This window comes from Tiliqua scincoides, chromosome 3 (assembly GCF_035046505.1).
Source record: "Tiliqua scincoides isolate rTilSci1 chromosome 3, rTilSci1.hap2, whole genome shotgun sequence".
NCBI classification, from domain to species: domain Eukaryota; kingdom Metazoa; phylum Chordata; class Lepidosauria; order Squamata; family Scincidae; genus Tiliqua; species Tiliqua scincoides.
Window position 1 is genome coordinate 241,520,384 of NC_089823.1, and position 25,669 is coordinate 241,546,052.

The window sequence follows — 25,669 nt, forward strand, 5'->3', positions numbered from 1 at the left end:
CACCACAGGGAGGCAAAGAAAGTTCCTTGCATCTGTCTTCACAGCAGAGCTGGGCAGACACCTCTGGCGCTGCACTCGATGGGCTTCTGTTCTTTTGCCCAGACATCTGGAATGCCCCCCACAGAGCAGCCCCTGGAGAAAGTACTTCAGTACTTTCCTTTAACCCTTTGTGAACTTGGCTCACTGTTGGTAAAGCTTCCAATAAGATTCTTTAGCAGCAGCCCTCCTGATGGTGCCAATTGGTCACCTGCCAAATCCAGTTGTTACAAGAAGTGGTCAGGGCAATGTTGCCAAGCATGACATCTCCCATCACACACAAACCAGGGCATGCCGAACCCTTTGGCTTGGGTAACACTGGCACCCGTCCCACGGCCTCCTTGCTTCCACTGTCCACCTGGCATATTCCTGTCCTCAGTTTGAGGTCCTTTAACTGTACCCCAGCCCCAAAGAGGATGCGTATTCCTATCCCACAAATACAACATTTCCCAACCTCAACCTTGTCAATAAAAAACCCTTATTCAAAATGCAATGGAGTGGGTGTCCACACATCCTCCCTCCACTGGACCCCCTCCCTCTCTTGCTAGTCTTTCCAAGAATGCTGGAGAAACGTTGCCAAGGAGAGAGCTTACCCTGCAGCCAGGCTCACCACTCTTCTCCACATCTGGAGACCCATTCGCTGTTTTCTGGGGCCTGAAATCAGCGCTGCAGAGGCAGCATTCATATTTCTAAGCACTTGATCTTGCCACCACCCCTTCTCCATTTGCCTGTCAACAGGCATCTTGCGTGTCAGCATTCAGACAGGAGATACACCTTCTGAAAAAAGTTTCTCTCTCTGCTGCAGATTCTCCAACACTGCCGTTTAAACTGGGCACCTTCTGGGTTTTTCTGTGATCCTCAAAAGGGAGAAAATGGAACCTTTCAACTGTATTCTCTATATTGAAAAATGTCTCCTCCTGAAATAGTTCTAGCACTTGAGCCAAGACCAGATTCTGCCTCTCTCAAGCCAGAGGAAGAAACACCTGCTCAAAGAAACCACAACAGACAAGCAAATCACACTTTTATTTCAAATCACTTAAATCACAAAATTTGATTTTTACAAGGGTATTTACAACGTGCATTTACACAAAAATGCCTCTGGTACCTTCACAAAGCAGCAAAACTCGTTTTTACCTAGGAAGATGAAGTGTTACTTCTGAGTAAAGAAGACACAAAACAGCACAGTCCTGTCCCCCTAAAAGTTCTGAGATGATTGTGGGGGGCCCCCAGCACTGGAAGGTTTCACCCCAAGAACATTCTGGGGAGCTGGGGAGGGGGGGTGCAGTTATCTAATAATGTATCCAGCCGTCCAAGTTCATTGAACATGGTCTTTGATAAGCCTGACTATATGGAACACCACATTGGAGACATTCAAGAAGCATTTTCATCAGCTGTACAAACCTCTAGTTTTAAAACTTGGGAATCTGGAGGGATACAGTTGCACAACTCTCTTGAAAACCTCAAGACTTGGGGTGATCAAGGAAAGCATTTCCAGAACAAAGAGAGCTGGCAGCATTGAAGGGACAAGGGTTTTGTCAGCTCTTTCATACAACTGCGACATATCCAAACACAATACTCTACAGCAGATTCACTCATCCAGTTCAGGTGCACTGATCAGCACGGTCCTTAAAACACACTCCAGGAGAGAACAGAAATTTAAAAACCCAAGTGCAATTTGTTAAAAGGTACAAAGAAATAAACATCTTTGCTTAGTGCCTGCCTTTATCACCTCCTAGTCAAGTGTTGCTTGCAGCATATTTTACAGTAGAATTTAAAACTCAAATATACAAAACGAGAGAATTTTGCCCATGTCTCTCCCCCCTGCCCAGGCTGCAGTTGTGTAAAGCAGAGGAAAAGTGTGGTGGGCACTGACCTGTGGACCACTACAACATGCACCTTCCTAGAAAGGCGGGGGGGGGGGCTCTGCTTGCATGCAGCGGGCAGAGGAGGGGGAAGAGACACGCAGGAAAGGAGAACAGGGTTGCCCTGAGGGATGCCACGTCACAGAAAAGGTCTGGCCAGTTTCACTTCCAAATAACGTATCATCTCATAGTTGCTCGTTTCTTGAGCAAGCTGGTCCTTACGAAAGATCAACAAACATGACAACTTCTAATAAAAATAATAACTGGCCATATTTACAATCCTAGCACACCAAAAAGACAGATTTAACATTTTAGATCTGCATAACTTTCAAATAATTTAAAGGAGGAACTCTGAATCCAGGTTCTCAATGCAACACTGAGCTTTACAGCAGGAAGATCAAAACCACCTCTGAGGCAGTCCGTGAAAGAGACCAGTTCAGCTTTTGAATCTTTTTAGCAATGACAAGGACTTGAGGGCAGAACCAGGCTGAGTAGCTGGAGTCATTCCGAGGCACAAGGCCATTTCTGCCTTCTGCAGACCCAAAAGAGACAAACTTTCCTTTTCAAATGCCTTCAAGACAAGGAGCAAAGCTGGCACCTGGAGATGCTGCGAAGTGTTCATACAAAGTAACCCCAACCCCTGTAAGCCCCACAGGCTGGATTAGCCCCCCTCCTAGTTTACATTTATAGACTGCTCTGAGATCCAAATTCAGGCTTCCCCAGTCCACAACGTCCCTCAGCATCTCCTTCCTGGGGACACAAGCAGACGGTCTCCACAGTAGCAGCATCCAGCAGCCCTCCTCGCCTCGATCAACCCATGGCTTGCGCTCTCTCTCTCTCTCTCTCTCTCTCTCTCACACACACACACACACACACAAGTCACTGGCAAATTAGGCGAGGTGGATGTAAGTCACAGTTCCAAGGTCTAAAGATGCATAGCTTCATGGAAATAAAAGGTTGTGTTTTTTTTTACACATTTTAAATGGGGGGAAATGGTTGCAACAAGGGCTTTCCCATGTTGCACTGATGAGAAAACCCACACAGCTGATTCTGTCCTGAGGCATCAACAGCCTTCCCAACTCTCCAGCACCAAAAGCCCTCCAGGCCATGGAGCAGGGATGGCCAGGCACAAGGGAGGCAAGGAGGCAGGCAGGGCACATGTGCCCTAGAGTCTACAAGATGCAAGCAGGTCCCACTGTTAGGGGTGAGGTAGCAGCAGCAGCCCAGCACCCGGGCAATTTGCCCCCTTCCTGTGCAATGCTGTTGTCCCATCTCCCCACAGATCTCCCCAAAAGATCTCAGGACCATTTGCCACAATCTCTCAGTTATGGTCTCGTGCAACAACACAGAACTGGCCGTGACCCTCCAAGAGACGCTCTGAAGTGGAACATTTAAGAGATGCCCCAAGCAAGACTGCAAGACTTCTCACCCAACTTTGTGGAATTGTCCCCTCGGACTGGTTTCCACGTGCAGATACGGCACGCAGCTTTATGCCTGCTTACTGCAGATCTGTGCTAAAGAACCCTTGGGGAAGAGAGCAGGGGAAGAGCAGGCAGGGCCTGGACGGCCTGGACATCTGGCTCCTGCCCCTGGCAGTACAGCTGGGCTCACCATGTCAGTGTTTGTCCCTCCTCAAGCACCCTTCCTTGGCACCTAGCACCACCTAGTGGCAAGAAGCATATACAGCTGCTGAAGCCACTGCCAGCCAGGCCAGTTCACCAGCCTCCCAAACCCAGATGAGGCAAACCCAAGCAGGGATTGTTGGTGGCGGGAGAGGGCGTTTTGCTTGCTGGTTCCCAGTTATTGCATCTGAGTGCAAGGTCGTTAAGACAGCAGGAGTGTGCCAGTGACGAGCTGCCAGTCTGGCGGGCAAACGCAAAAGCGCTGCCCTGCCGGCCTCAGCACTAGCCCTGAGATCAACAGCACCAACAGTGCAGATGTGACTTCCTCCTCCCAACTCCAAGTCCTTCCTTGACAGAACCTGAAGCCGGCCCTGTTGCCTCAGCCAAGCACGGAGCTGGACACGGGCAAGGCCAGGGTGGGAGAGGCAGCACCACCTGCTTGGCAGCACCTGGGAAGAAACTGCCAAGTGTCTGGTGCCAGGACCATCCCTGGGCCACTGGGCAGACTGAGCAGCTGGCCCTTCTGTGGCCAAGAAGAGGGATCAGTGACCTGCCACCAGGGAACACTTCCAGAGGCACCAGACTGTCTGCGAGTCGCCTGCGTGTCAGCAAGTGCAGGCTTGAGGAGGAGGAGAGCTTTGGGTACCGTGAAGTGGAGACTTAACGCAGAACCCACAGATGGAACACGGGCCAAACATGCCAGGAAGGCACCCATCCGCTGCCTCATGCATCTCTGTCCGTGCGGTGCTGCACCGAGGGAGGGATGCCCAGGGGGACTCTGGAGTTCAGGTGATCAGCAACTGGAGACGTCCTGGGCACCCTGCAACAGGAAGCACCACGGCCACTCGCTGCTACGTCACCGTGACGATCTGACAGGGGCTGTTTCCTCCCTGGGCGGGGGCTCTGGCTTCTGTCGTCGTGCTGGGCTTGGGTGGCCACTCAGGGTCTACCAGCAGCTCCTGGGCCAAGTGCATGTATTTGGCTTTGGGAGGTTTCCTTCGAAAACCAAGCAGAGCAGGGAGGGTGCACCCCCACCAGCGATCCAGCACCTCCTGGAGAAAAAGAGAGCGCAACTGCTGGAAGCCACACTCCAGGGGAGGCAGCAAGACCAAAGTGCTTCTCTGGCCAGAACACGACCCCCACCCCCAGTATGCCATAGGCAAGCTCCTCAGGGTGCTCGGGAAGCAGGCGTGAGAAGGAGCCACCGGGTGGCAGCAGAGAGGAGGGCTGCACAGGAAAGAACCACAGCGCTGCCCGTCCTGCTGTAGCTCCTTAAGACGCCTGCTGCCATCGCGCCAAGGGACCCAACCAAGAGGAAGCCGTGTGGGGGACTGCCTATGGTGCACGGCTCGCCAGCTCAGTGGTGACTGCAGATGCCAACCTAACGCTGAGGGGCCTGAGGATCACCAACCACCCCGACTCCAACGCAGAGTGGCCGGGCAGGAAACTGGTGCTGCAGAACTCACGGCTCCTGCTTGAAACTGTGGCAAGCTGAGTGCTGCTGTGATGGGATGCAGGCACCAGGGCACGCGAAGACTGCATCACATCTCACGTCTGACCCCACCTCACCTGCCAGTGACCCCTGATTATGCCAGCTGATCCAAGACACCTGAGGCCTGCCTGCAGGTCTCCTCTGAACAGGAGAAAACTCTGAGGAGCTGGAAACTGGCAGGTCAGGACCTGGACTGGGACACTGCAGTGGTTCAAGTTCTGTCCTGGGACGCAGGCAGCCCCTGGCTCAGGCCTCTGCTCACGGGGCCCGGCCTTCGCGCAGACTCCACCCCACCTTGTGGCACCACTGCAGCTGAAAGGTGAGCTGTCCTGTGCTGTTGGGGCCTCCCTCCCCCCACCTCCACCCCCAAAAGTGTCAGCATCACAACCACCAGGCCGCTTGCCTAACCACCACCAGGGAGTGCTCAACCCTTTATTAAGGACACTGCAGAAGAGGAAGAAGAGGAGGAGTTTGTGGGCCTGGACAAGCATGCACTGGACAAGTCCCCCACCCCACACACAGTCCTCTCAGAACAGGCAGCAACCAGGACAGCTGCATGCGTGAACAGTAAAGCACGGAGTTCCAACCTGTGGTGGGTGGGAGGAGGAAGAGGAGGAGGAAGAGGCTGGGCGGAATTCCCCTTGCTTGTCTCGATTGAAGACAACTTTCCAAAGGACCGTGTCAAGGAGGAAACTCTGTGGCGTGTTGCAGGGAGCGGGAGAATCAAGAAGACGAGTGATCATTCAGGGTTAGTGAGGACGTCGCAAATAGCAGCAGCAGCAGCAGCAACACAGGGGCAATTCACGGAGTGCAGAAGAGGACAGCCCGTGGGGGGGGGGCAGTTTAGTCCAGCAGTGGGAAAGCAGCCACTTGCTCCTCGCTTGGGACGTGGGCCAGGCACATGGGGGACCCAGAAAGCAGTTCTGCTGCCCCCTGATCTTTTGATGATTCCCCAAGCACTCCTGCCTGACCAGTACTACACAGACCAGGCTGGAAACCTGCGCTGTGTTTCAGGTCAGCTCTTCCATCTCTTGCGTGGGTCTGCTCAGTCCAGTAGTTACCCATTTGCTGTACTGAGTTGCTCCAGCACAACTGGCAAGAGAGACCCTCAGGCAAAGCTCCCACCCTCTGCCCTCCACTCCCCAACCCACCCCGCTGCCACTCAACTCTTGCAGACACCCACCAAGTCCTTGTCCCTGGCTTCAAGCCCCAGCCTAGCCACCATGAGTCAGGGTTGTGTAACTGCAAACTCTGCAGTGGACCAGTGTGGGAGCAGACCATGGGACACCTGACTCCGGATCATCTACACAGACTGGCAGCAACTCTCCAGGGTTTGGGAGGTGGAGAATCTTTCTGAATCCTACACCTTCGGGCACCCGGGATTGATTCTGGGGCCTCCTGCAAGCAAAGCCCCCCCCCCATCTCAGCTTCCATTTTAGAAAGAAAATTAGAATGACTATTCTGCAGAACAATCACTCAAGTGTGCTCCAGCTGCTGAGTTTATATGGAGCACAGGATCTTTCTTTCCCTTGGTGCAGAATGTGCAGACACACAGTCCTAACCCACATGCAACCCTTTAGGAGGCAGCCCTGCTGCCCAGGGCATCTGAGGGAAAGAAGTGTTGCAATCGCATTAAGAACTCCTTCCACTTTTGGGGACACACCGGGCACCCTTGGTGGGCTTCAGCTCAGGCATGAGAGCAGCGCGCTGGCTGTTTCAAGTCATGCATGTTCTGACCTTTGGCCCAGAGCCAGTCCATACACTGGGGACCAGCGGATGCCTCCAGAGTGGAATACAGACTGCTCAACCCAGGTCTCCGCAGAAAACTCACTCTGGTCTCTCCCCCAAAGCCCCAAATGACTCACCTCCACCAGGACAGACATCAAGGTGTTAATGATGACAAGGAGGAGAATCGAGAAGCGCCATGAGGAGGGCAGGCACACAAGCTGCAAAACCAAGACCCATAGGTGAGAGGGGGGACATGCAGCAGTTGGGGGCTGGGGAGGGTCACCCTGGCAAGAGCCTCCCAGCTTCCCCTTGAGGCCATCCCACAACCAGGCACTGAGGGAGCCAAGACCCAGGAAGCAGTGCGGTGGGGAGCACCCTCTTACCTCTTCTGCCCCTGCCCCACGAAGCTGCTCAGACAGGGGGTCTAAGCAGGCACAAGGACACAAAGGAGGTTCTTCCCAGCCCAAGAAGTGGAAGGAGAGGAAAAAGCCAACCAAAATTTCTTCTAACTTCAATCCAGGTATATCCTAATTATCCACACATTTTTTACCTGTGGGTTTTATCTCAACTCAATGAGAAGGGCCTTTAATTTAATGGAAAAAAGTTGTTTAACAACAGCCTCATTAGCGCAGGAGAGGACAGCTGACAGACAATCCATCAGTAGTTCTCTTAGAACAGCTTTGCTTGAGGCAAGTGACCCCTTCCTTCCTCCTGAGCAAGTGAAAGAATGCAGTGAAGGGTCACTGCCTTTCTGGAGAATGATTTATTCTGCCTGAGGGCCTGCCTGATGCTTCTGTCTTGCATTACAAAGGTCAGCAAGGCTGTTTTTAAATTGCTGAGCAGAGGGACGTTGTTTTTTAAATGGATTTTCTTTAATGTGATTTTTGGTATCCAGTGGTGCTGGGAACAGAACCCTAGATATGGACTCAACCTGTATGCATAACCCTGGACAGAAGTGATCATGAGATCATAACAAGTAATTCAGACATATATGGATGAGACCTCCAACAGGACCAGACTCCTCGCATTCCCCAGCAAGCCCCTGCCCAGCCTCTTAAAAGGCCAGAAGTGCAAGGGTGGAGGAACGGAGGCCAGTCAGGGGCTTTTCTCAGGGCCTCAGGACCCAGCAGGGAAACAAATGGAAGTGGTACTCACACACCCCTCCCCAACAATCCCAGTTTTGAGAGGGACCCCAGGACAGAGGGTCAAACTCACCCACCACAAATGGTGGAGAGGAATTTTAAAGTGGATGGAGCCATTAGCAGATGTGGTTTTTATTCATTATCTGAGGGGAGGGCAGGAGTACTGTGCCCTCCCCCCAAGACAGAAGCAGGGCTCAAGCCCATTCCTCTAGAACAGGGGTGCCCAAACCCCAGCCCTGGGGCCACATGCAGCCCTCGAGGCTTCTCAATGCGGCCCTCAGGGAGCCCCCAGTCTCCAATAAGCCTCTGGCCCTCTGGAGATTGTTGGAGCCCGCACTGGCCCAACACAACCGCTCTCAGCGTGAGGGCGACTGTTTGACCTCTCAAGTGAGCTGTGGGATGAGGGCTCCCTCCACTGCTTGTTGTTTCATGTCTGTGATGCAGTAGCGGCAGCAAAGGAAAGGCCAGCCTTGCTTTGTGCAAGGCCTTTTATAGGCCTTGAGCTATTGCAAGACCTTCACTCATTCATATAAGTTCATCTTTAATATATTCATTTATGTAAACTTATGCAAATTTATTCACACTTTAAATGTAAATTAATTCCCCCCCCCCCGGCCCCTGACACAGTGTCAGAGAGATGATGTGGCCCTCCAGCCAAAAACTTTGGACACCCCTGCTCTAGAAGAAAGTTCCCATTGTGACCCCCCCCCCCCATAGCTGGCCCAGACAGCAGCATGACCTTGGACTCCTGTGCAACCAACACTTCATTCTGCAACTCCCCTCCAGGCCCTTCACACATTCCTCTTGTGGACTGCAAGGGGAGTGACGGCATAACCAGGTCAGCGTTGAGGCTTTCTGGGCGTCTGGAGCCCCTCCCTTTCTGGTGATCTCGACAGGGCACGAGGTGCCAACGTAGAGGACACGCATTGCTACATGGTCTCATGTGGTCCGAGGCAGGAGGTAACAGGCCCCACCCTCCACAGAACCATGTGCTGCCGGGAGGGAGTGGGGGAGACTCCCTCACGCTGGGGTACAGGGCGGGGATCTGTCGGGACGAGGGGAACAGGCAACAGTCCACCCTAGTCATACCTCAAGGTGCCAGTCAACAGCTTTCACTGGATGCAGCAGGATGAATAGGGTGAAGGCACAGAGAGCTGTCACGGAGACGACAAACAGGTCTGCAAGTGGGTGGAAAGAGAACAAGAGGTGGGCAACCTTCAGGGCACACTTGATGCCTGCCATCCTGCGCTGCAGGAACGCCTACTGGGGTCAGAATCCAGGGGCTCTCCTGCAGCACACCTGCCAAGCACGGCTCCCTCCCTTTGGGCAGACAGTAGGGTAGTGCGGCCCAGGGTCACCCCACCACTGGCCAGTGCCTCCCCTCCTGCCTTGCTCCTGTCTGTAGCCTAGTGCAGCTCTGCTCATCCACCCACTCACCCTCACCACTGCACTACTGCCTAACGGCTCCCACTTCCCAACCTTCCAAGCGCAGCCTTCCCAGAACGGGAGAAAGAGTGCTCCGTGGCCCTTGGGATTATGCCACACAGCGGGACTAAACAGGGCCCCTCAGGGAAGACTTTGTACCTCTACAGGGGGAAAGAGGCTGTGACCGAGACCTTCCTCTGCTGGAGTGAGAAGAGAACAACCTGGGCTTGGCCACGAATCCAGCAGGAAGGGCTGGGGTCACAGCTCCCTCTTTCACAGAGGCAGGGCGCCTGCCCTGGTGCCTTCTCTACACAGGAGCCCAACATCCGTGGGGTAGTCAGATGCCTCTGTTACCCAGGAGGAGAGGCCCGCTCCCCAGCCCCCTCTCCTTTGCCCCCTTGCTCGGGGGCCCTTGTTTTGCAGGGGTCCCTTGCAGAACAGGCACGTACAGTTCTTGTAGCAGGGCTGCCTGAAGGGCTTCCCCTTGGAGAAGGCCACGGCCACAGCCAGGTACTGGAAACTGGAGATGAAGAAGAGGGTGGTGTTCTCGTAGTTGCGAATGTTGTGCTCGTCGACTGCAGTCTCCACCAGGAGAGTCCTGTTCTGCACGGCGCTGGCAGCACGCGAGGCGTTACAGGCACTGCAACACACCAGAATCACAGGACACAGGATCAAAGGTCTGTGCATGGCCACCCTCCGCTGGCTGGCTGGCATCCCCTACTTCCCGGACACCTCTCAGAAGGAGGCATTCGCTGTAACTTCAAGGGCTTCCACAGCTGGATTTATCATCAAAGAAATCCTAAAGGGATCTAACAAGGCTTCCCAATTGCCTGGGAGCCTCTCTTTGCAGAGTCTTCTGACTCCTACCAAGCAAACAGCGAAACAGGCAGCGCCACCCTCCCCGCTTCTGGGACAGGGTCCGTGTGCACCAGCGCACAGGTAACCCCGTGTTGCGCTATAGAGGCACTGGTTCAAAGGAAAGGCACAGAGAGAAAGAGGGCGCTCATTCAGTGGGTCTCACCCCTCCCTCCCTCCTGATGCTCAAGGACCAGGACTGCATCCTCACCAGCCACCCAGCAAGGAAGGCGAGGCAGTGAGACAAGCTCAGAAGCAGCGCCACAGGGGCGTGCCCCAGCCAGCCAGCCAGCCAGCCAGCCAGCCAGCCAGCCACAGGGCTCAGGGAGGCTCTGTATCTGCAGCCAGTGCTTTCTTTGCATGCAAAGCGCCTGCCACATGTATTAACTTGGCGTTATCCTCACAACCCTCACGTAAGGTGAGTTAGCACCAGCACTCCCATATTGCAGATAGGGAAGACTGAGGCCAAGAGAGTGGGGCTTGGTCAAAGCCAGCTAGCGGGAATTCCTGGCAGAGCCCAGATTTGCAGCTCCGTCCCTGAGCCATGCCGTGACCCCAGCTCAGGCACTCCCAGCCACTTGGCTACTCAGGCTCAGAATGCAGAGGGACCCTAACCCTAGAGGCACTGGCCCACCTCAGCTGAAAGACTCTCCCCTCCACACACACACTCATTGACTCTTGATGGCCCAATAAGAAACCTAGCATGTGGTTGTCAAGACAGCGCAGGCTGGAAGGGCCAGAAGAGCCTGAGAAAAGCCACCTCCAGACCAGAGGCTGGCCAAGAACGGAAGGAGCCACGGGACTCTCCACACTCACGCTGCAGCCCCACTGCTCCTCGAAGGTGAGTGATGCCTTCACACCCAAGGCCCCCTGCACACGAGCCACAAGCAGGACAGTCTGTGGTGACTTACTCTGAGTGTGGGGTCCAGGCCTCGTACCACAGCTGCTGCCTGACCCACAGAAACCCCAGGGTTTGGAAGCCGAGGCACACGAGGATCTGAGAGAGGACAGAGCAGAGAAGAGGCGCCGAGATGAGGCCAGACGGCGGCCTCTGGGCCACAAGTTCCTTCCAGGCAGGATTCAGGCTCACTGCAGAAAAGGCAGGAAGCAATCAAAGCAGGGACGTCAGAAGTCTCCACTGGCATTCAGACGCACAGCCTCAACTGTTACACCAAGACAGGGCAAGCCTGGGGCACAGCGAGCTGAGGCCAGACCGAGGCCCTGCTGCAGCATCATATCAGCCACAGCCTCCAAGCCCATCCTTAGGGCTGGAAGTGTCCCATTCTCAGGGTCCCAGCACTGGGGGACACGTGGCGGTCCAGTCCAGGCAAATGGCTTGCTGCTTCTGTCACACCTGTAGTGTGCCAGGGACACCATTCTTTTTCCACACAGCGCTGCAGCCATCCATGGGGCAAGCGGAAGAGGCTGCATGGCTGGCTACGCACCTGACTGCATGCACCAGATCTCCCTCTGCAAGCAAGGGCTGCAGGAGTGCCCTGCAAACGGCTGGGGCGGGCGGCAGGCAAGTCACAGGCTACGAAGGGCTCTTTCAAGTGCAATACTCACTGGTGAAGACCACCACCAAGATGACTGCCAGGTCAATGAAAAGAAACTGTAGGTCTCCCAAATTGCTCTGGATCTGTGAAGGAAGCGGAAGGGAAGCTTTGCAGGAGACCAAGGCACACTTTGGGATGACACCCCAATTGTCCGAGCATCTGTCACAGTCCTCAAGGTTGACCCTGCCTTCCATCAAGGCAGCTCATCACAAGGTGACTGAACAGGCCAATTAAAAAGGCAAGCATAAGACAAAAACCACACCCACCACTACTGAAACACCACCGCTAAACAATTTGCCGCCACCGCTGAACACCAATTCCCGACAAAACCAAAGGGGGGAAAAGTCTTTGAATGTCTCCAGAAAGAGTGCTGGGCAGCCAGGCCCTTGCGGAGGGCTGACACTGGCCCACTGCGCCACCAAGGGAATGCTTAGGCTCACAGTCCAAGCACACTGGAAGGTGTGGGTCAGAGGCCACTCATGAATCCCCCACTATTAGGGACTTCCAAGGGCAGAACCAGCACCTTGAACTGAGCCCCAGAAATACACTGGCAGCCATTCACAAGAATCCAAAAGCGGCAGACCAGCTAGAAGCCTGCTGCACTTTGCCATGGGGAGCTCTTCCCCTTCCACAGAGCATGGTGCAGCAGGGAAGCAAACAGAAGATGGCCAACCACCAGTAGGCAAGACTCTCCCAGCAGGTTGAAGCCAGCAGGCTAGCTGCAGCTGATCAAAGGGGCCCCTGGACATCAAGGCCTTGAGAAATAGCCTCTCACTCCCAGACCGCACACCTGTGCAGGAAGGGAGGGGTTAGTGACTTGGAAAACTCAACGTGAGCTCACCAAGCTTGACCAGTCCCAGGCACCAAAAGGTTCATGGAGACTCCACTAGAGTCCTCGTGGATGTTCCCACCCTCTTCTTATGGTGGTGGGGGGATTCCACCCCATTATACTCAGGGAATGGTTCCCCTGGGCTTCCCAGTGGCACCCCCTCTCTCTGCCTAAAACAGGCATCCAAGCTCGGCAGCAGTGGCAGTCTCACTGTTCTGCCCCAGAGCCTCCTTGTATCTGATCTTTAAGAACATAAGAACATAAGAACAGCCCCACTGGATCAGGCCATAGGCCCATCTAGTCCAGCTTCCTGTATCTCACAGCGGCCCACCAAATGCCCCAGGGAGCACACCAGATAACAAGAGACCTCATCCTGGTGCTCTCCCCTACATCTGGCATTCTGACTTAACCCATTCCTAAAATCAGGAGGTTGCGCATACACATCATGGCTTGTACCCCATAATGGATTTTTCCTCCAGAAACTCGTCCAATCCCCTTTTAAAGGCGTCTAGGCTAGACGCCAGCACCACATCCTGTGGCAAGGAGTTCCACAGACCGACCACGCGCTGAGTAAAGAAATATTTTCTTTTGTCTGTCCTAACCCGCCCAACACTCAATTTGAGTGGATGTCCCCTGGTTCTGGTATTATGTGAGAGTGTAAAGAGCATCTCCCTATCCACTCTGTCCATCCCCTGCATAATTTTGTATGTCTCAATTATGTCCCCCCTCAAGCGTCTCTTTTCTAGGCTGAAGAGGCCCAAACGCCGTAGCCTTTCCTCATAAGGAAGGTGCCCCAGCCCCGTAATCATCTTAGTCACTCTCTTTTGCACCTTTTCCATTTCCACTATGTCTTTTTTGAGATGCGGCGACCAGAACTGGACACAATACTCCAGGTGTGGCCTTACCATCGATTTGTACAACGGCATTATAATATTAACCGTTTTGTTCTCAATACCCTTCCTAATGATCCCAAGCATAGAATTGGCCTTCTTCACTGCTGCCGCACATTGGGTCGACACTTTCATCGACCTGTCCACCACCACCCCAAGATCTCTCTCCTGATCTGTCACAGACAGCTCAGAACCCATCAGCCTATATCTAAAGTTTTGATTTTTTGCCCCAATGTGCATGACTTTACACTTACTGACATTGAAGCACATCTGCCATTTTGCTGCCCATTCTGCCAGTCTGGAGAGATCCTTCTGGAGCTCCTCACAATCACTTCTGGTCTTTACCACTCGGAAAAGTTTGGTGTCATCTGCAAACTTAGCCACTTCACTGCTCAACCCTGTCTCCAGGTCATTTATGAAGAGGTTGAAAAGCACCGGTCCCAGGACAGATCCTTGGGGCACACCGCTTTTCACCTCTCTCCATTGTGAAAATTGCCCATTGACACCCACTCTCTGCTTCCTGGCCTCCAACCAGTTCTCAATCCAGGAGAGGACCTGTCCTCTAATTCCCTGACTGTGGAGTTTTTTCAGTAGCCTTTGGTGAGGGACCGTGTCAAACGCCTTCTGAAAGTCCAGATATATAATGTCCACGGGTTCTCCCGCATCCACATGCCTGTTGACCTTTTCAAAGAATTCTATAAGGTTTGTGAGGCAAGACTTACCCTTACAGAAGCCATGCTGACTCTCCCTCAGCAAGGCCTGTTCGTCTATGTGTTTTGAGATCCTATCTTTGATGAGGCATTCCACCATCTTACCCGGTATAGATGTTAGGCTGACCGGCCTATAGTTTCCCGGGTCCCCCCTCTTTCCCTTTTTAAAAATAGGCGTGACATTTGCTATCCTCCAATCTTCTGGTACCGTGGCTGTTTTGAGGGACAAGTTGCATACCTTAGTCAAGAGATCTGCAACTTCATTCTTCAATTCCTTAATAACCCTTGGGTGTATGCCATCAGGGCCCGGTGACTTATTGATCTTTAATTTATCAATGAGGTCTGAAACATCTTCTCTTTTAACCTCTATCTGACTTAACTCCTCGGTCAGGAGGGGCCGTTCGGGCAGCGGTATCTGCCCAAGGTCTTCTGCCGTGAAGACAGATGCAAAGAACTCATTTAATTTCTCTGCCATCTCTAAGTCTCCTTTTATCTCCCCTTTCCCTCCCTCACCATCCAGAGGGCCAACCGCTTCTCTGGCGGGTTTCCTGCTTCTAACATATTTGAAGAAGCTTTTATTATTCCCCTTAATGTTGCTGGCCATGCGTTCCTCATAGTCTCGCTTGGCCTCCCCTATCACCTTCTTACATTTCTTTTGCCACAGTTTATGTTCCTTTTTATTCTCTTCATTAGGGCAAGACTTCCATTTACGGAAGGAAGCTTCCTTGCCCTTCACAGCCTCTCTAACTTGGCTGGTTAGCCATGCGGGCACTCTCCTGGATTTAGTGGAACCCTTCTTTCTTTGCGGTATACACCTCTGCTGGGCCTCTATTACTGTTGTTTTAAGCAGCCTCCATGCACTCTGGAGAGACTGGACTCTTTTTACCCTCCCTTTCAACCTCCTTCTAACCAGCCTCCTCATTTGAGGGAAGTCCGCCCGTCGGAAGTCAAGGGTTTTTGTTAGAGATTTGCCTGGTATTCTTCCCCCAACGTGCACGTCAAAACGGATCGCAGCATGATCACTGTTCCCCAATGGCTCAGTAACGTTTACATCTCTAACCAGGTCCTGCGTACCGCACAAAATTAAATCCAGAGTCACCTGTCCTCTGGTGGGCTCTGTGACTAGCTGATCTAAGCCACTTCTTTCCACTTCTGCTATACCTCCCAAGAAGGCTCTGCACCCCAATGACCTGAGGGCAATGGCTGTCTGGCGCAAAGCTCTGCAAAGAGTGGGTGTGAAGGAGGCCACGGGGCAGAATGGCAAGGCTTCACCACCACTGCTCCATGCCTGAGCTAATTATGTTCTTGCAGTGGATCTGGCCCACGAACCAGAGTCTGGAGGTCCCTGGCATGAGAAGATGCCTGTCCCTGGTGACAAGGGAAAACATTGACATAGTGGGCATAACGGAAACCTGGTGGAATGCGGAGAATCAGTGGGATACCGCAATCCCGGGCTATAAACTCTACAGGAGGGACTGGCAGGGGCGTGTTGGAGGTGGGGTGGCCCTTTATGTTAAGGAAGGGATAGAATCCAGCAAAGTAGAGATTGAAGGTGGGTCCGACTCCACCGTAGAATCTCTGTGGGTTAAATTACCAGGCTTGTGCAGCGATGTAATACTGGGGGCGTGCTATCGTCCTCCAGACCAGAAATCGGATGGGGACCTTGAAATGAGAAAACGGATCAGGGAGGTGACAAGGAGGGACAGGGTTGTAATCATGGGGGACTTCAATTATCCTCATATTGACTGGGTCAATTTGTGTTCTGGTGGTCACGATAAGGAAACCGGATTTCTTGACGTGCTAAATGACTGTGGCTTAGAGCAGCTAGTCACAGAGCCCACCAGAGGACAGGTGACTCTGGATTTAATTTTGTGCGGTACGCAGGACCTGGTTAGAGATGTCAATGTTACGGAGCCATTGGGGAACAGTGATCATGCTGCGATCTGTTTTGACATGCATGTTGGGGGAAGAATACCAGGCAAATCTCTAACAAAAACCCTTGACTTCCGATGGGCGGACTTCCCTCAAATGAGGAGGCTGGTTAGAAGGAGGTTGAAAGGGAGGGTAAAAAGAGTCCAGTCTCTCCAGAGTGCATGGAGGCTGCTTAAAACAACAGTAATAGAGGCCCAGCAGAGGTGTATACCACAAAGAAAGAAGGGTTCCACTAAATCCAGGAGAGTGCCTGCATGGCTAACCAGCCAAGTTAGAGAGGCTGTGAAGGGCAAGGAAGCTTCCTTCCGTAAATGGAAGTCTTGCCCTAATGAGGAGAATAAAAAGGAACATAAACTGTGGCAAAATAAATGTAAGAAGGTGATATGGGAGGCCAAGCGAGACTATGAGGAATGCATGGCCAGCAGCATTAAGGGGAATAATAAAAGCTTCTTCAAATATGTTAGAAGCAGGAAACCCGCCAGAGAAGCGGTTGGCCCTCTGGATGGTGAGGGAGGGAAAGGGGAGATAAAAGGAGACTTAGAGATGGCAGAGAAATTAAATGAGTTCCTTGCATCTTTCTTCATGGCAGAAGACCTCGGGCAGATACCGCTGCCCGAACGGCCCCTCCTGACCGAGGAGTTAAGTCAGATAGAGGTTAAAAGAGAAGATGTTTCAGACCTCTTTGATAAAATAAAGATCAATAAGTCACCGGGCCCTGATGGCATCCACCCAAGAGTTATTAAGGGATTGAAAAATGAAGTTGCTGATCTCTTGACCAAGATATGCAACTTGTCCCTCAAAACAGCCATGATGCCAGAAGATTGGAGGATAGCAAATGTCACGCCTATCTTTAAAAAGGGAAAGAGGGGGGACCCGGGAAACTATAAGCCGGTCAGCGTAACATCTATACCGGGTAAGATGGTGGAATGCCTCATCAAAGATAGGATCTCAAAACACACAGACGAACAAGGCTTGTGGGGGGAACACAAGAACAGCCCCACTGGATCAGGCCGTAGGCCCATCTAGTCCAGCTTCCTGTATCTCACAGCGGCCCCACCAAATGCCCCAGAGAGCACATCTGATTACAAGAGACCTGCACCCTGGTGCCCTCCCTTGCATCTGACGTAGCCCATTTCTAAAATCAGGAGGTTGCACATACGCATCATGGCTTGTAACCCATAATGGATTTTTCCTCCAGAAACTTGTCCAATCCGCTTTTAAAGGTGTCCAGGGCAGATGCTGTCACCACATCCTGTGGCAAGGAGTTCCACAGACCAACCACACGCTGAGTAAAGAAATATTTTCTTTTGTCTATCCAAACTCTTCCAACACTCAATTTTAGTGGATGTGTTCCCTGGTTCTGGTGTAACGTGAGAGTGTAAAGAGCATTTCTCTGTCCACTTTATCCTTCCCACTCTCTTTTGCACCTTTTCCATTTCCACTGTGTCCTTTTTGAGATCTCTCATTTTCCTGTATCAGTCAATACTTCAACTCTTAGGCCCAAATCCTAACCCACTTTCCAGCACTGGCATAGCAGTGCCAATGTGCTGCATCCTGCAGTTGGCTGGCACTCACGGAGGCCTCCTCAAGGTAAGGGAATGTTTGTTCCCTTACCTCGGAGCTGCATTGCCCTTATATTGGTGATGGAAAGTGGGTTAGGATTGTGCCATTAGTCAGTTGTGTGAGTGTCATCAAGTTGGCCACTGATTTTTTTGTTGGTTACTGATTTATTGGTGATCTGTACTGTTATATATTGAAATAATTAATTAATTTAATGGAGGTGACACCATGAGTTCCCACATCAGGTAGCACCAACACTAGAGATGCCACTGGTGGGAAACTTGGGTGTTGTTGGTCACTGGCTTAGATGACTTTAAAAATGATTCTAACCATTCATGGTGGACTAGAGGACTATCAGTGGCTATTAACCATAATGGCTACATCGAACCTCCAGATGTAGGGACAGTATGTCACCAAGTACTACATGTTGGGGAACAGCAGCAAGGGAGGGTACTGACTTTTACCCCTGCTTGTAGGAAATGTTCACTGTGTTTATTTTCTGGCCATTATTATTATTCATTTCATGTCATGACTCTTACTAAAAATAAGTTTGTTGTATACGGGTGGTGGTGGTGTCAAATGACCTGGTTATGCCTCTGAATACAGGCACTCAAAACCACATGGAAGCTCAACGGGAGAAGTCCTGGCTAGCAGGCAATTGTCCTACTGCACCCCCCGCAAGAGGCTCAGAGTCTGCCTCTGCCATCAGCGAGTCCCTCTCATAGCCTCAACTCCCCAGTTTGTAAGAGGAACTCAGGCCAACTGGTGTGGCAGTGAAGATGAGCAAAAGCAACAGGCCATACTCTTTGATGAGTTGGTCCAAACGAAGCTCTCCCTCTTGTCCCACCCATGCCTGCCAGTTGGGGGCGGAAGGTCTTCCTGCTATCGCAAACATGCTCAGAAACTGAAGAAAAACAGACCTGCAAAATCCTTTTGTGTTAAGACTCCAAATGCAATGGAGAAACTTACAGAGTACAGCAGGGTGACGCTGATGTACTGGATGATGCTGTACAAAGCCATGAATTTAAACACGCAGAAGGAAGTAATTAAAGCAGCCCGGCCTTCCCTGTGGAGACAAGATACCCACAGATTTGTCAGCAACACACCGTTGCGACAGCAAGAACGGTGCTTGCCGTACAAGAGGCCAAACGCTGAGTGCCAAGGAATCCCGCGCAGGGAGAGCAGAGGCACGGCGTGCTCCCAGCGGCAGGGAGCCCACGGCTACGGCAGGAGGTTGGTCTCCAGGTCCCGTCCAGGTCAGCCCTGTCCTGACACTGACCGGCGACAGCTTTTCCCTACCAGCCCTCCCCAGAGATCAGGCTTGGATTCGGCTTGGGGTTCAGCGCCACAAGCCCAGCGGCGCTACGGCAGCGAGCAAGGACCCTTCTGCAGGCTGTCACTGAGTGGCACCAGGACACTCCGGGGCACTCCTGGCTGCTTACCTGATCAGGCTTGGCACGCAGGAGATGCTGGGCGTCCGGGAGGTGAATGGCGATGCCACGGAGGCCTCCAGCTCAGACAGGGAAATGCCTCCGTGGGCCCTCTTCAGCGCCTGCCAGGAAAAGCAGGTGGAAAACCATCAGCACCTCGCTGCCGCCTCACCGGACAGGAGGATGCGCCAGGGAAGGCGGGTACTCACCCCACAGTCGTTGGCTCCATCACCGCACATACCCACGTAGTAGCTGCAAAAGGACAAGCTGAGTCAGAGCATGCCCTGCCACTGAGCCAGCTGGGGCCACGACAAGAGGAGAGAGTCTGGCAAGCCCTGGTGCCCTCCACACCACTGCCAGGAGCCAAACCGTCACAGCTTCAGGCAACAGAAAAGGAGCACCCTGTTGCAAGTGTGGGGTCTTATTCCCAATTGGAAAAACACAGCTACACCTATCACTGGGACACAGCCAGAAGGCTGGCCTTCTGATCCTCACTGTGCACCCTCTTGACTCAGGTTCCTTGCAGAGGCCACTGTCCAAGGCCTCCCTGTGCTTGCTGCTCCCTCCCTGAAAGGGATGCCTCCTGCCTCCCCACTTCTGAGCCAGGATCCCATTAACAGCCCTCAGCAGGAAGCCGACACTCTGTAGGAGAAGGTTCAGCAAGTGACCCTCACTCCCCAGGGAGCTCCGGTGGTGGGAAATGACGGAGAACGCGGCACAATCCCCCAGTTCCCAGTGGCTGAGAAATCTCTTCCTTCACACAAAAGCACTCTTCTCTCTCACACCAGCATCGCTTGCCTCCTTTCCTTCAAGACTAGGGACAGAAACGGAGCTCACAGTTGGTGGCTCTCAGAGTACAGGAGAAAACGGCACTTTAACTGACAGAAGTTCTAATAAGATCACCAGCTGAAAGTTTCCTCAGAGGCAAACTAAAGTGCATAGTCCAGTGGTTCCCAAGTCCTACTTGGACTTTGGGAATGCTGGAAGTCTTTGCTTGGGAGGGAGGGCAGCAATACAATCACTGCGATTGTGCTGCTGCTGGGCAGAGAGGGATTTTTCACTTACCTGGGGTCTGCTTTGGCTCTCTGGAGGGTTTGGGGAGTCTGCAACCCCCTCTGCAGCCCTCCCTGAGGTCTCAAAATGTGGGAAAAAAGAAAAAAAACCCACTTCCTGATCTGGAACAAAACCCGGAAGAGGGTTTGCCCTCCTTTCTTTCCACATTTTGAAGCCCTGGGTAGGGCTGCAGAGGGGGTCACAGACACCCCAGACCCTCCACAGAGCCATAGCAGCCCCCCAAGTGAAAACCCTTCCCTGCCTGGCAACAGCGCCATCATAGCAATCAAACTGCTGCCAATTACTGGGCCACTGCCTTAAAGATTGTCCTCTCAACCAATACACTGATATATGCTCCACTGGAATTCATGTGTCATTCACTACATGATTACACTCTTGGTAATCACTGGTAATATTTCTCGACTGTATCCATAAAAAACATGGTCAATATGAAACTAAACTCTGCATCATACTTTAGAAATTCATCAGTTTTGAGATTCTGGATCTCTACTCAAAGAGCAACACAATGTAGGACAAACCTATCTCATGCCACGCAAGACACCCAAGTTACACACTGCAAACTCCATTTATGTTCTCATCGGTGAAAACTGAAAAGGTTCACAGGAAGAATCCTGTACAGACACACACTTCAATTTTCATGAAATTACTTCTCTCTGCATATTCTTTACACACTCAATTATGATTTTTTTCTTCCAGCTTTTTCAACTGCAGTGTCTGGGGTTAAGATGGTTAGACATCTCTAGGGCAAGAACTGTCATGGTATGAGGTATGCTTGCCCTACAATGTGCTGCTCCTTGAGTACAAATACATAAATCTAATGATAACTGATGATTCTGTAAAAATGATGTAGGAATTTTCATACTTTTCATGTTATTGATGTTTGATATACTGTCAATCCTTGTTAATGATGCACTCCAGTTCCACAGATTTGCTTATACCAGGAGAACGAGACTTGACTTGTGCCATTCGCAGTCTGTTCTCGCTAATCCACAGCATTCTGAAGCTATGCGCACTATTCCCAGGCATCATTTTGAAACCATCCACTGTCTTTCTGAAGGTCTCCGCTGCTGGCAGGTTAGCTATCCCACCACCTAAACCCAGTGATCTGAGAACCCAGAAATCTGCGCTTGCAGATTTTGTATCTGCTGGAGTTTCCAGGAACCTAACCCCAGCGGATAACAAGAACTGACTGTATTATATAAAATGACGGCAATTGGTTATACATCTAAGTCTACACTTGAGGAAGAGATCTCTCAAACTGTGTTCTACTGGAGCCTTCATCCATAAAATACTGTTTTTTCTGCACTGTGGAGTCACCCTTTTTCTGGTCTGCATAAATGCCACGTTTCTGAGCTTTGCCCTCAGATCCAAAGTTGCCCCTGAAAACAGACCCTGCCTTCCAGGTTCAGAGCAAGGACTAGGCTGGGGCACCTTCCTTATGAGGAAAGGCTACAGCGTTTGGGCCTCTTCAGTCCAGAAAAGAGTTGAACTCTTTGCCACAAGTAGTAGTGATGGCATCTTGCCTGGATGCCTTTAAGAGGGAATTGGACAAATTTGTGGAGGAAAAGTTCGTTATGGATTACAAGTCATAGTAGATATGTGGAAGCTCTTGGTTTTAGAGGCAAGTTGCCTCTGACTGCCAGATGCAGGGAAGGGCACCAGGACGCAGGTTGTCTTGTGTGCTCCCTGAAGCATTTGGTGGGCCACTGTGAGATACAGGAAGCTGGACTAGATGGGTCTTTGGCCTGATCCAGCGGGGCTCTTCTTATGTTCTTATGCCAGCCAGATAGCCAGTATGGTAAGCCACTCAAAAGACCCCATACTGAGAAGACATTTGCCTCCTTCAAATGAGAGCAACTCCCACCAATTGCCCTTTCCCCATTAGCAGTTTTATTCTTTAAATCTGAAAACAAAAGCCTCAATCCTGAGGTGTGTCAGGCTGGCTGCAAATAACTGGGTCACACACAGTCTACAGTACGTTCAGACATACTCACTCGACATTCTGCAGAGCCTCCACCAGCTGCGTCTTCTGATCCGGCGCCATGCGAGCAAACACCGTGCCATGCAACACAAGCTGGAAAAGAGTGGTTCTGTCAACAACATCATGAAAAGGTAGCACTTCCAGAAACACTTACAGCATGCACCAAAGTCTACACATTTCACCCTTTTCCTCCAGAAACATCATTTTGTAAATAGAGGGGAAATTTTTGCAGTACTGCAGAGAAGCCGTTTTGGGAATCTTGCGTACCGTTCTGATCCCCCCATCTCAAAATAGGTATTTTAGACCTGGAAAAGATGTAGAAAACAGACAGCAAAACTATCAGAGGGCTGGAGCAACTTCCTTACAAAGCAAGCAAGGCTGCAGCCGTTGGGACCTTTCAGCTCAGAAGATGACGTGTGGGGGAGGCACACTGTGGAGAAACACACTCTTCTGGCTGACCAGGTGAAACCAGTGGGCAGGAGATTAAGGATGGACACAATAACAGTCCTTTTTTACATAGCACATCCTTAACTTACTGAGTTTAATCTTTTAGAATTCTTTGAAAAGGTCAACAGGCATGTGGATGAGGGAGAACCCGTGGACATTATATGTCTGGACTTTCAGAAGGCGTTCTCACCAAAGGCTACTGAAAAAACTCCACAGTCAGGGAATTAGAGGACAGGTCCTCTCGTGGATTGAGAACTGGTTGGAGGCCAGGAAGCAGAGAGTGGGTGTCAATGGGCAATTTTCACAATGGAGAGAGGTGAAAAGCGGTGTGCCCCAAGGATCTGTCCTGGGACCGGTGCTTTTCAACCTCTTCATAAATGACCTGGAGACAGGGTTGAGCAGTGAGGTGGCTAAGTTTGCAGACGACACCAAACTTTTCCGAGTGGTGAAGACCAGAAGTGATTGTGAGGAGCTCCAGAAGGATCTCTCCAAACTGGCGGAATGTGCAGCAAAATGGCAGATGCGCTTCAATGTCAGTAAGTGTAAAGTCATGCACATTGGGGCAAAAAATCAAAACTTTAGATATAGGCTGATGGGTTCTGAGCTGTCTGTGACAGATCAGGAGAGAGATCTTGGGGGGGTGGTGGACAGGTCGATGAAAGTGTCGACCCAATGTGCGGCGGCAGTGAAGAAGGCCAATTCTATGCTTGGGATCATTAGAAAAGGTATTGAGAACAAAATTATTTGTTCTCTGAGTTCTCTGAGCTCAAATGGAACTCTGGCCGTTTGGTCTGACCACATTAATGAGGTTGGCACCGAACATTGAAAGCCTCTGAGAAGGACAGTCTAGCCAGGAGCTGCTTGCTTGGCGACTGTAGTACCACAGGGGTGTTTAGAAATGCCAGATCGAGCAAAGAAAACCTTTGGGGCAAAGACTGCTCCAGCTGAAGGGAACAACACACTTCATTTGCAACCATGCACGTGTTCGCTCTCTTCCAAACATGGGAGGGGAGATGCCCCAATCGGCCAGCTCTTCACATCTGCAATACAGAAGGCTGCTGTATTGGAAAAGCACCCCAGAGACAGACCTTAGGGACAAGATCCTGAAAGTGCTCCTGGATCACTGCAAACGACTTCCCATTCATCGCAAAATGGTATTTGGTCAGCTGCAGGTCCTCAAGGCTCTCATGGGCCAACTTGACAGGGATATCCTGTAACAAACAAGGGAGTCATGGCACTTCACTTGGTTGCAAGTTCCCTTGGACCAAACTTCTGACCTGATCTAGCACTGCTGGTGAGAGAAACCTCTTTATAAGAGACAGGAATAGCGAACCCAGAGATACGCCCATCTGGAAGACCAAGCAGGCATCAGGGAGGGAGAGAAGAGGCTCTTGTAGAGGCTCAGCTAAATATACAGAAAAGATGCTGCACAGAGCAGAACCCGCAGAGAAGAGTCTGTTCCGCCATCAAGAGGCCTCCCAAGTGATACTAACTAGCAGGGATGAACACCTGATCCGTTGGGCAGATTTCAGCTTTCTGCCTGATGAGATGAGAAAGCTCACCTTGAATTTTGATTTTTCTTAACCTGATTTTAAATTACAGATTCTTTCCAAGACTGAGAGGGAGGCATCATCTGGAAAACATATTTCTTTAAAATACTTATATTCTACCTTTCCTCCCATAAATTGGAACATCCCAGGCAGCTCACAATAGAAGTTTAAAAAATACAGAAAGTACAATAAAATAAATTTTTTAAAAATCAAACGCTAAAAGCAGAAAAACAGGAGATAATAAAAACAAAAGGTAGCAGATGACAATACAGTTTACAGTTAAAACAACTGGCACAAAGAAGCCAGGATGGAAGTCTGAGCAGGAAGGTCTTCAGGCCCTGCTCAAAGGTTGACAACAAAGTACTGACCTTGACCAGGGATGGCGCAACGGGGGCTGCTGAACCCCTCCCATACAGTATGGCCATCTTTGCTTAGGCATGCACATAAGTTCCCCCCCTCCCCCGAACAAAACTTCGGGGCACCTGACTTTCCTGAAAACAGGAGAAGGACTCACAGGAGGAAAGGGCACTTTGCCATCCCCATGCCCTGCTGCAGCCTCTTGTGGAGTTTCCCTTTTAAGGGTCTCCTTCCCCCTTTAAACTCTGTGCAAAGGAGCCGGAGGAAGGGCATGAAAGCCAATGACCCAGTTCCTACTTGCTGTGTCTGTGGGGGGCTGCAGGGAGGCAGCAATGGACTCACTCTGAGGGCTACTCTGAACCTGCCGCTCCCCCATCACCAGCTGGGCTGGCTATGGAAAAGGGAAGGTGCTCCACTATTGGGGCACCTCAAGAGAGAAGGCCTCACCTCTTGGGCCCAGCAACCTGGACACCATAAGGTCCTCCTGGGCAAGCAGGTTTATACCAGTCCTTTAGAAACCTGGTCCCAGAAAAAGGGCTTAAGGAGTTCCACAGTGTCAAACCACCAGGACTCGGCCACCACATGGGCCTCTGCCCTTTGCACCAGCTGCTGCCCCCGACAGGACCCTCCCTGGGGCCCACCACAGAAGGAAAGAAAGTCCAGATAAGCAAGGAGAGCCTCAAGAGAGCTCTAGTCACCCAGTTACCTCCAGGGCAATGGCTGGTGGGGTACTGGCCCCTTTGGCAAGGGCATCTGCATAATGCCAGTTGATCCTGGCGGTCTGCCCGTCCTTTGGAGGTAGTGCTTCGGCAATGATCACCTTGTCTCGAGGTAGAATCATCCCACAATCTCTGGCCACAGAGATGGCAGTCAGCATGTTGTCACCTAGTGAGCAAGCAGAAGACATGTTGCCCAGGCTTCCTCCCCAGACTCCTGGCTTCACTCTGCATCCCACAACCGTTGTGTTCTGTGCTAAGCAAAGGGGACTCTTTTCACACCTCCAGTAAAACAGGGCAGCACCAGCCAGCCCAATCCTAAGCTTCTCTACTTTCCCTCCAAAGAGCTTAATTTTTTTAAATTTGTGTGCTTTTGACAATATTTGGCTGTAAAGATTTTCACAAAACTTGGCACAAAAGTACACAAAACCCGTTAAAAATAAATTTTCAACTTGAAATTTGTAGTACGGTCCAG

At 51.5% G+C, this 25,669-nt stretch overlaps 1 protein-coding gene across 3 annotated transcripts in view; it reads right to left on the reverse strand.

The window, feature by feature from the left end:
* Nucleotides 1–1,534: 1,534 nt before the first annotated feature.
* Nucleotides 1,535–25,669, reverse strand: part of ATP13A3 (ATPase 13A3) — a 69,313-nt gene continuing 45,178 nt past the window's right edge. For 2 of the 3 annotated variants that reach the window (XM_066619409.1, XM_066619408.1), the window contains exons 21-33: nucleotides 25,185–25,363; nucleotides 23,660–23,782; nucleotides 22,138–22,217; nucleotides 19,279–19,321; nucleotides 19,082–19,191; nucleotides 18,609–18,705; nucleotides 11,729–11,801; nucleotides 11,074–11,251; nucleotides 9,757–9,947; nucleotides 8,972–9,060; nucleotides 6,878–6,958; nucleotides 5,600–5,707; nucleotides 1,535–4,572 (exon numbers count right to left, since the gene is read on the reverse strand). In XM_066619409.1, coding sequence (XP_066475506.1) covers nucleotides 4,372–4,572; nucleotides 5,600–5,707; nucleotides 6,878–6,958; nucleotides 8,972–9,060; nucleotides 9,757–9,947; nucleotides 11,074–11,251; nucleotides 11,729–11,801; nucleotides 18,609–18,705; nucleotides 19,082–19,191; nucleotides 19,279–19,321; nucleotides 22,138–22,217; nucleotides 23,660–23,782; nucleotides 25,185–25,363 — 1,553 coding nt within the window. In that variant the 3' untranslated portion in view covers nucleotides 1,535–4,371. The remainder of the gene's footprint in view (nucleotides 4,573–5,599; nucleotides 5,708–6,877; nucleotides 6,959–8,971; nucleotides 9,061–9,756; nucleotides 9,948–11,073; nucleotides 11,252–11,728; nucleotides 11,802–18,608; nucleotides 18,706–19,081; nucleotides 19,192–19,278; nucleotides 19,322–22,137; nucleotides 22,218–23,659; nucleotides 23,783–25,184; nucleotides 25,364–25,669) is intronic. The other variant, XM_066619410.1, reaches the window with a different exon arrangement.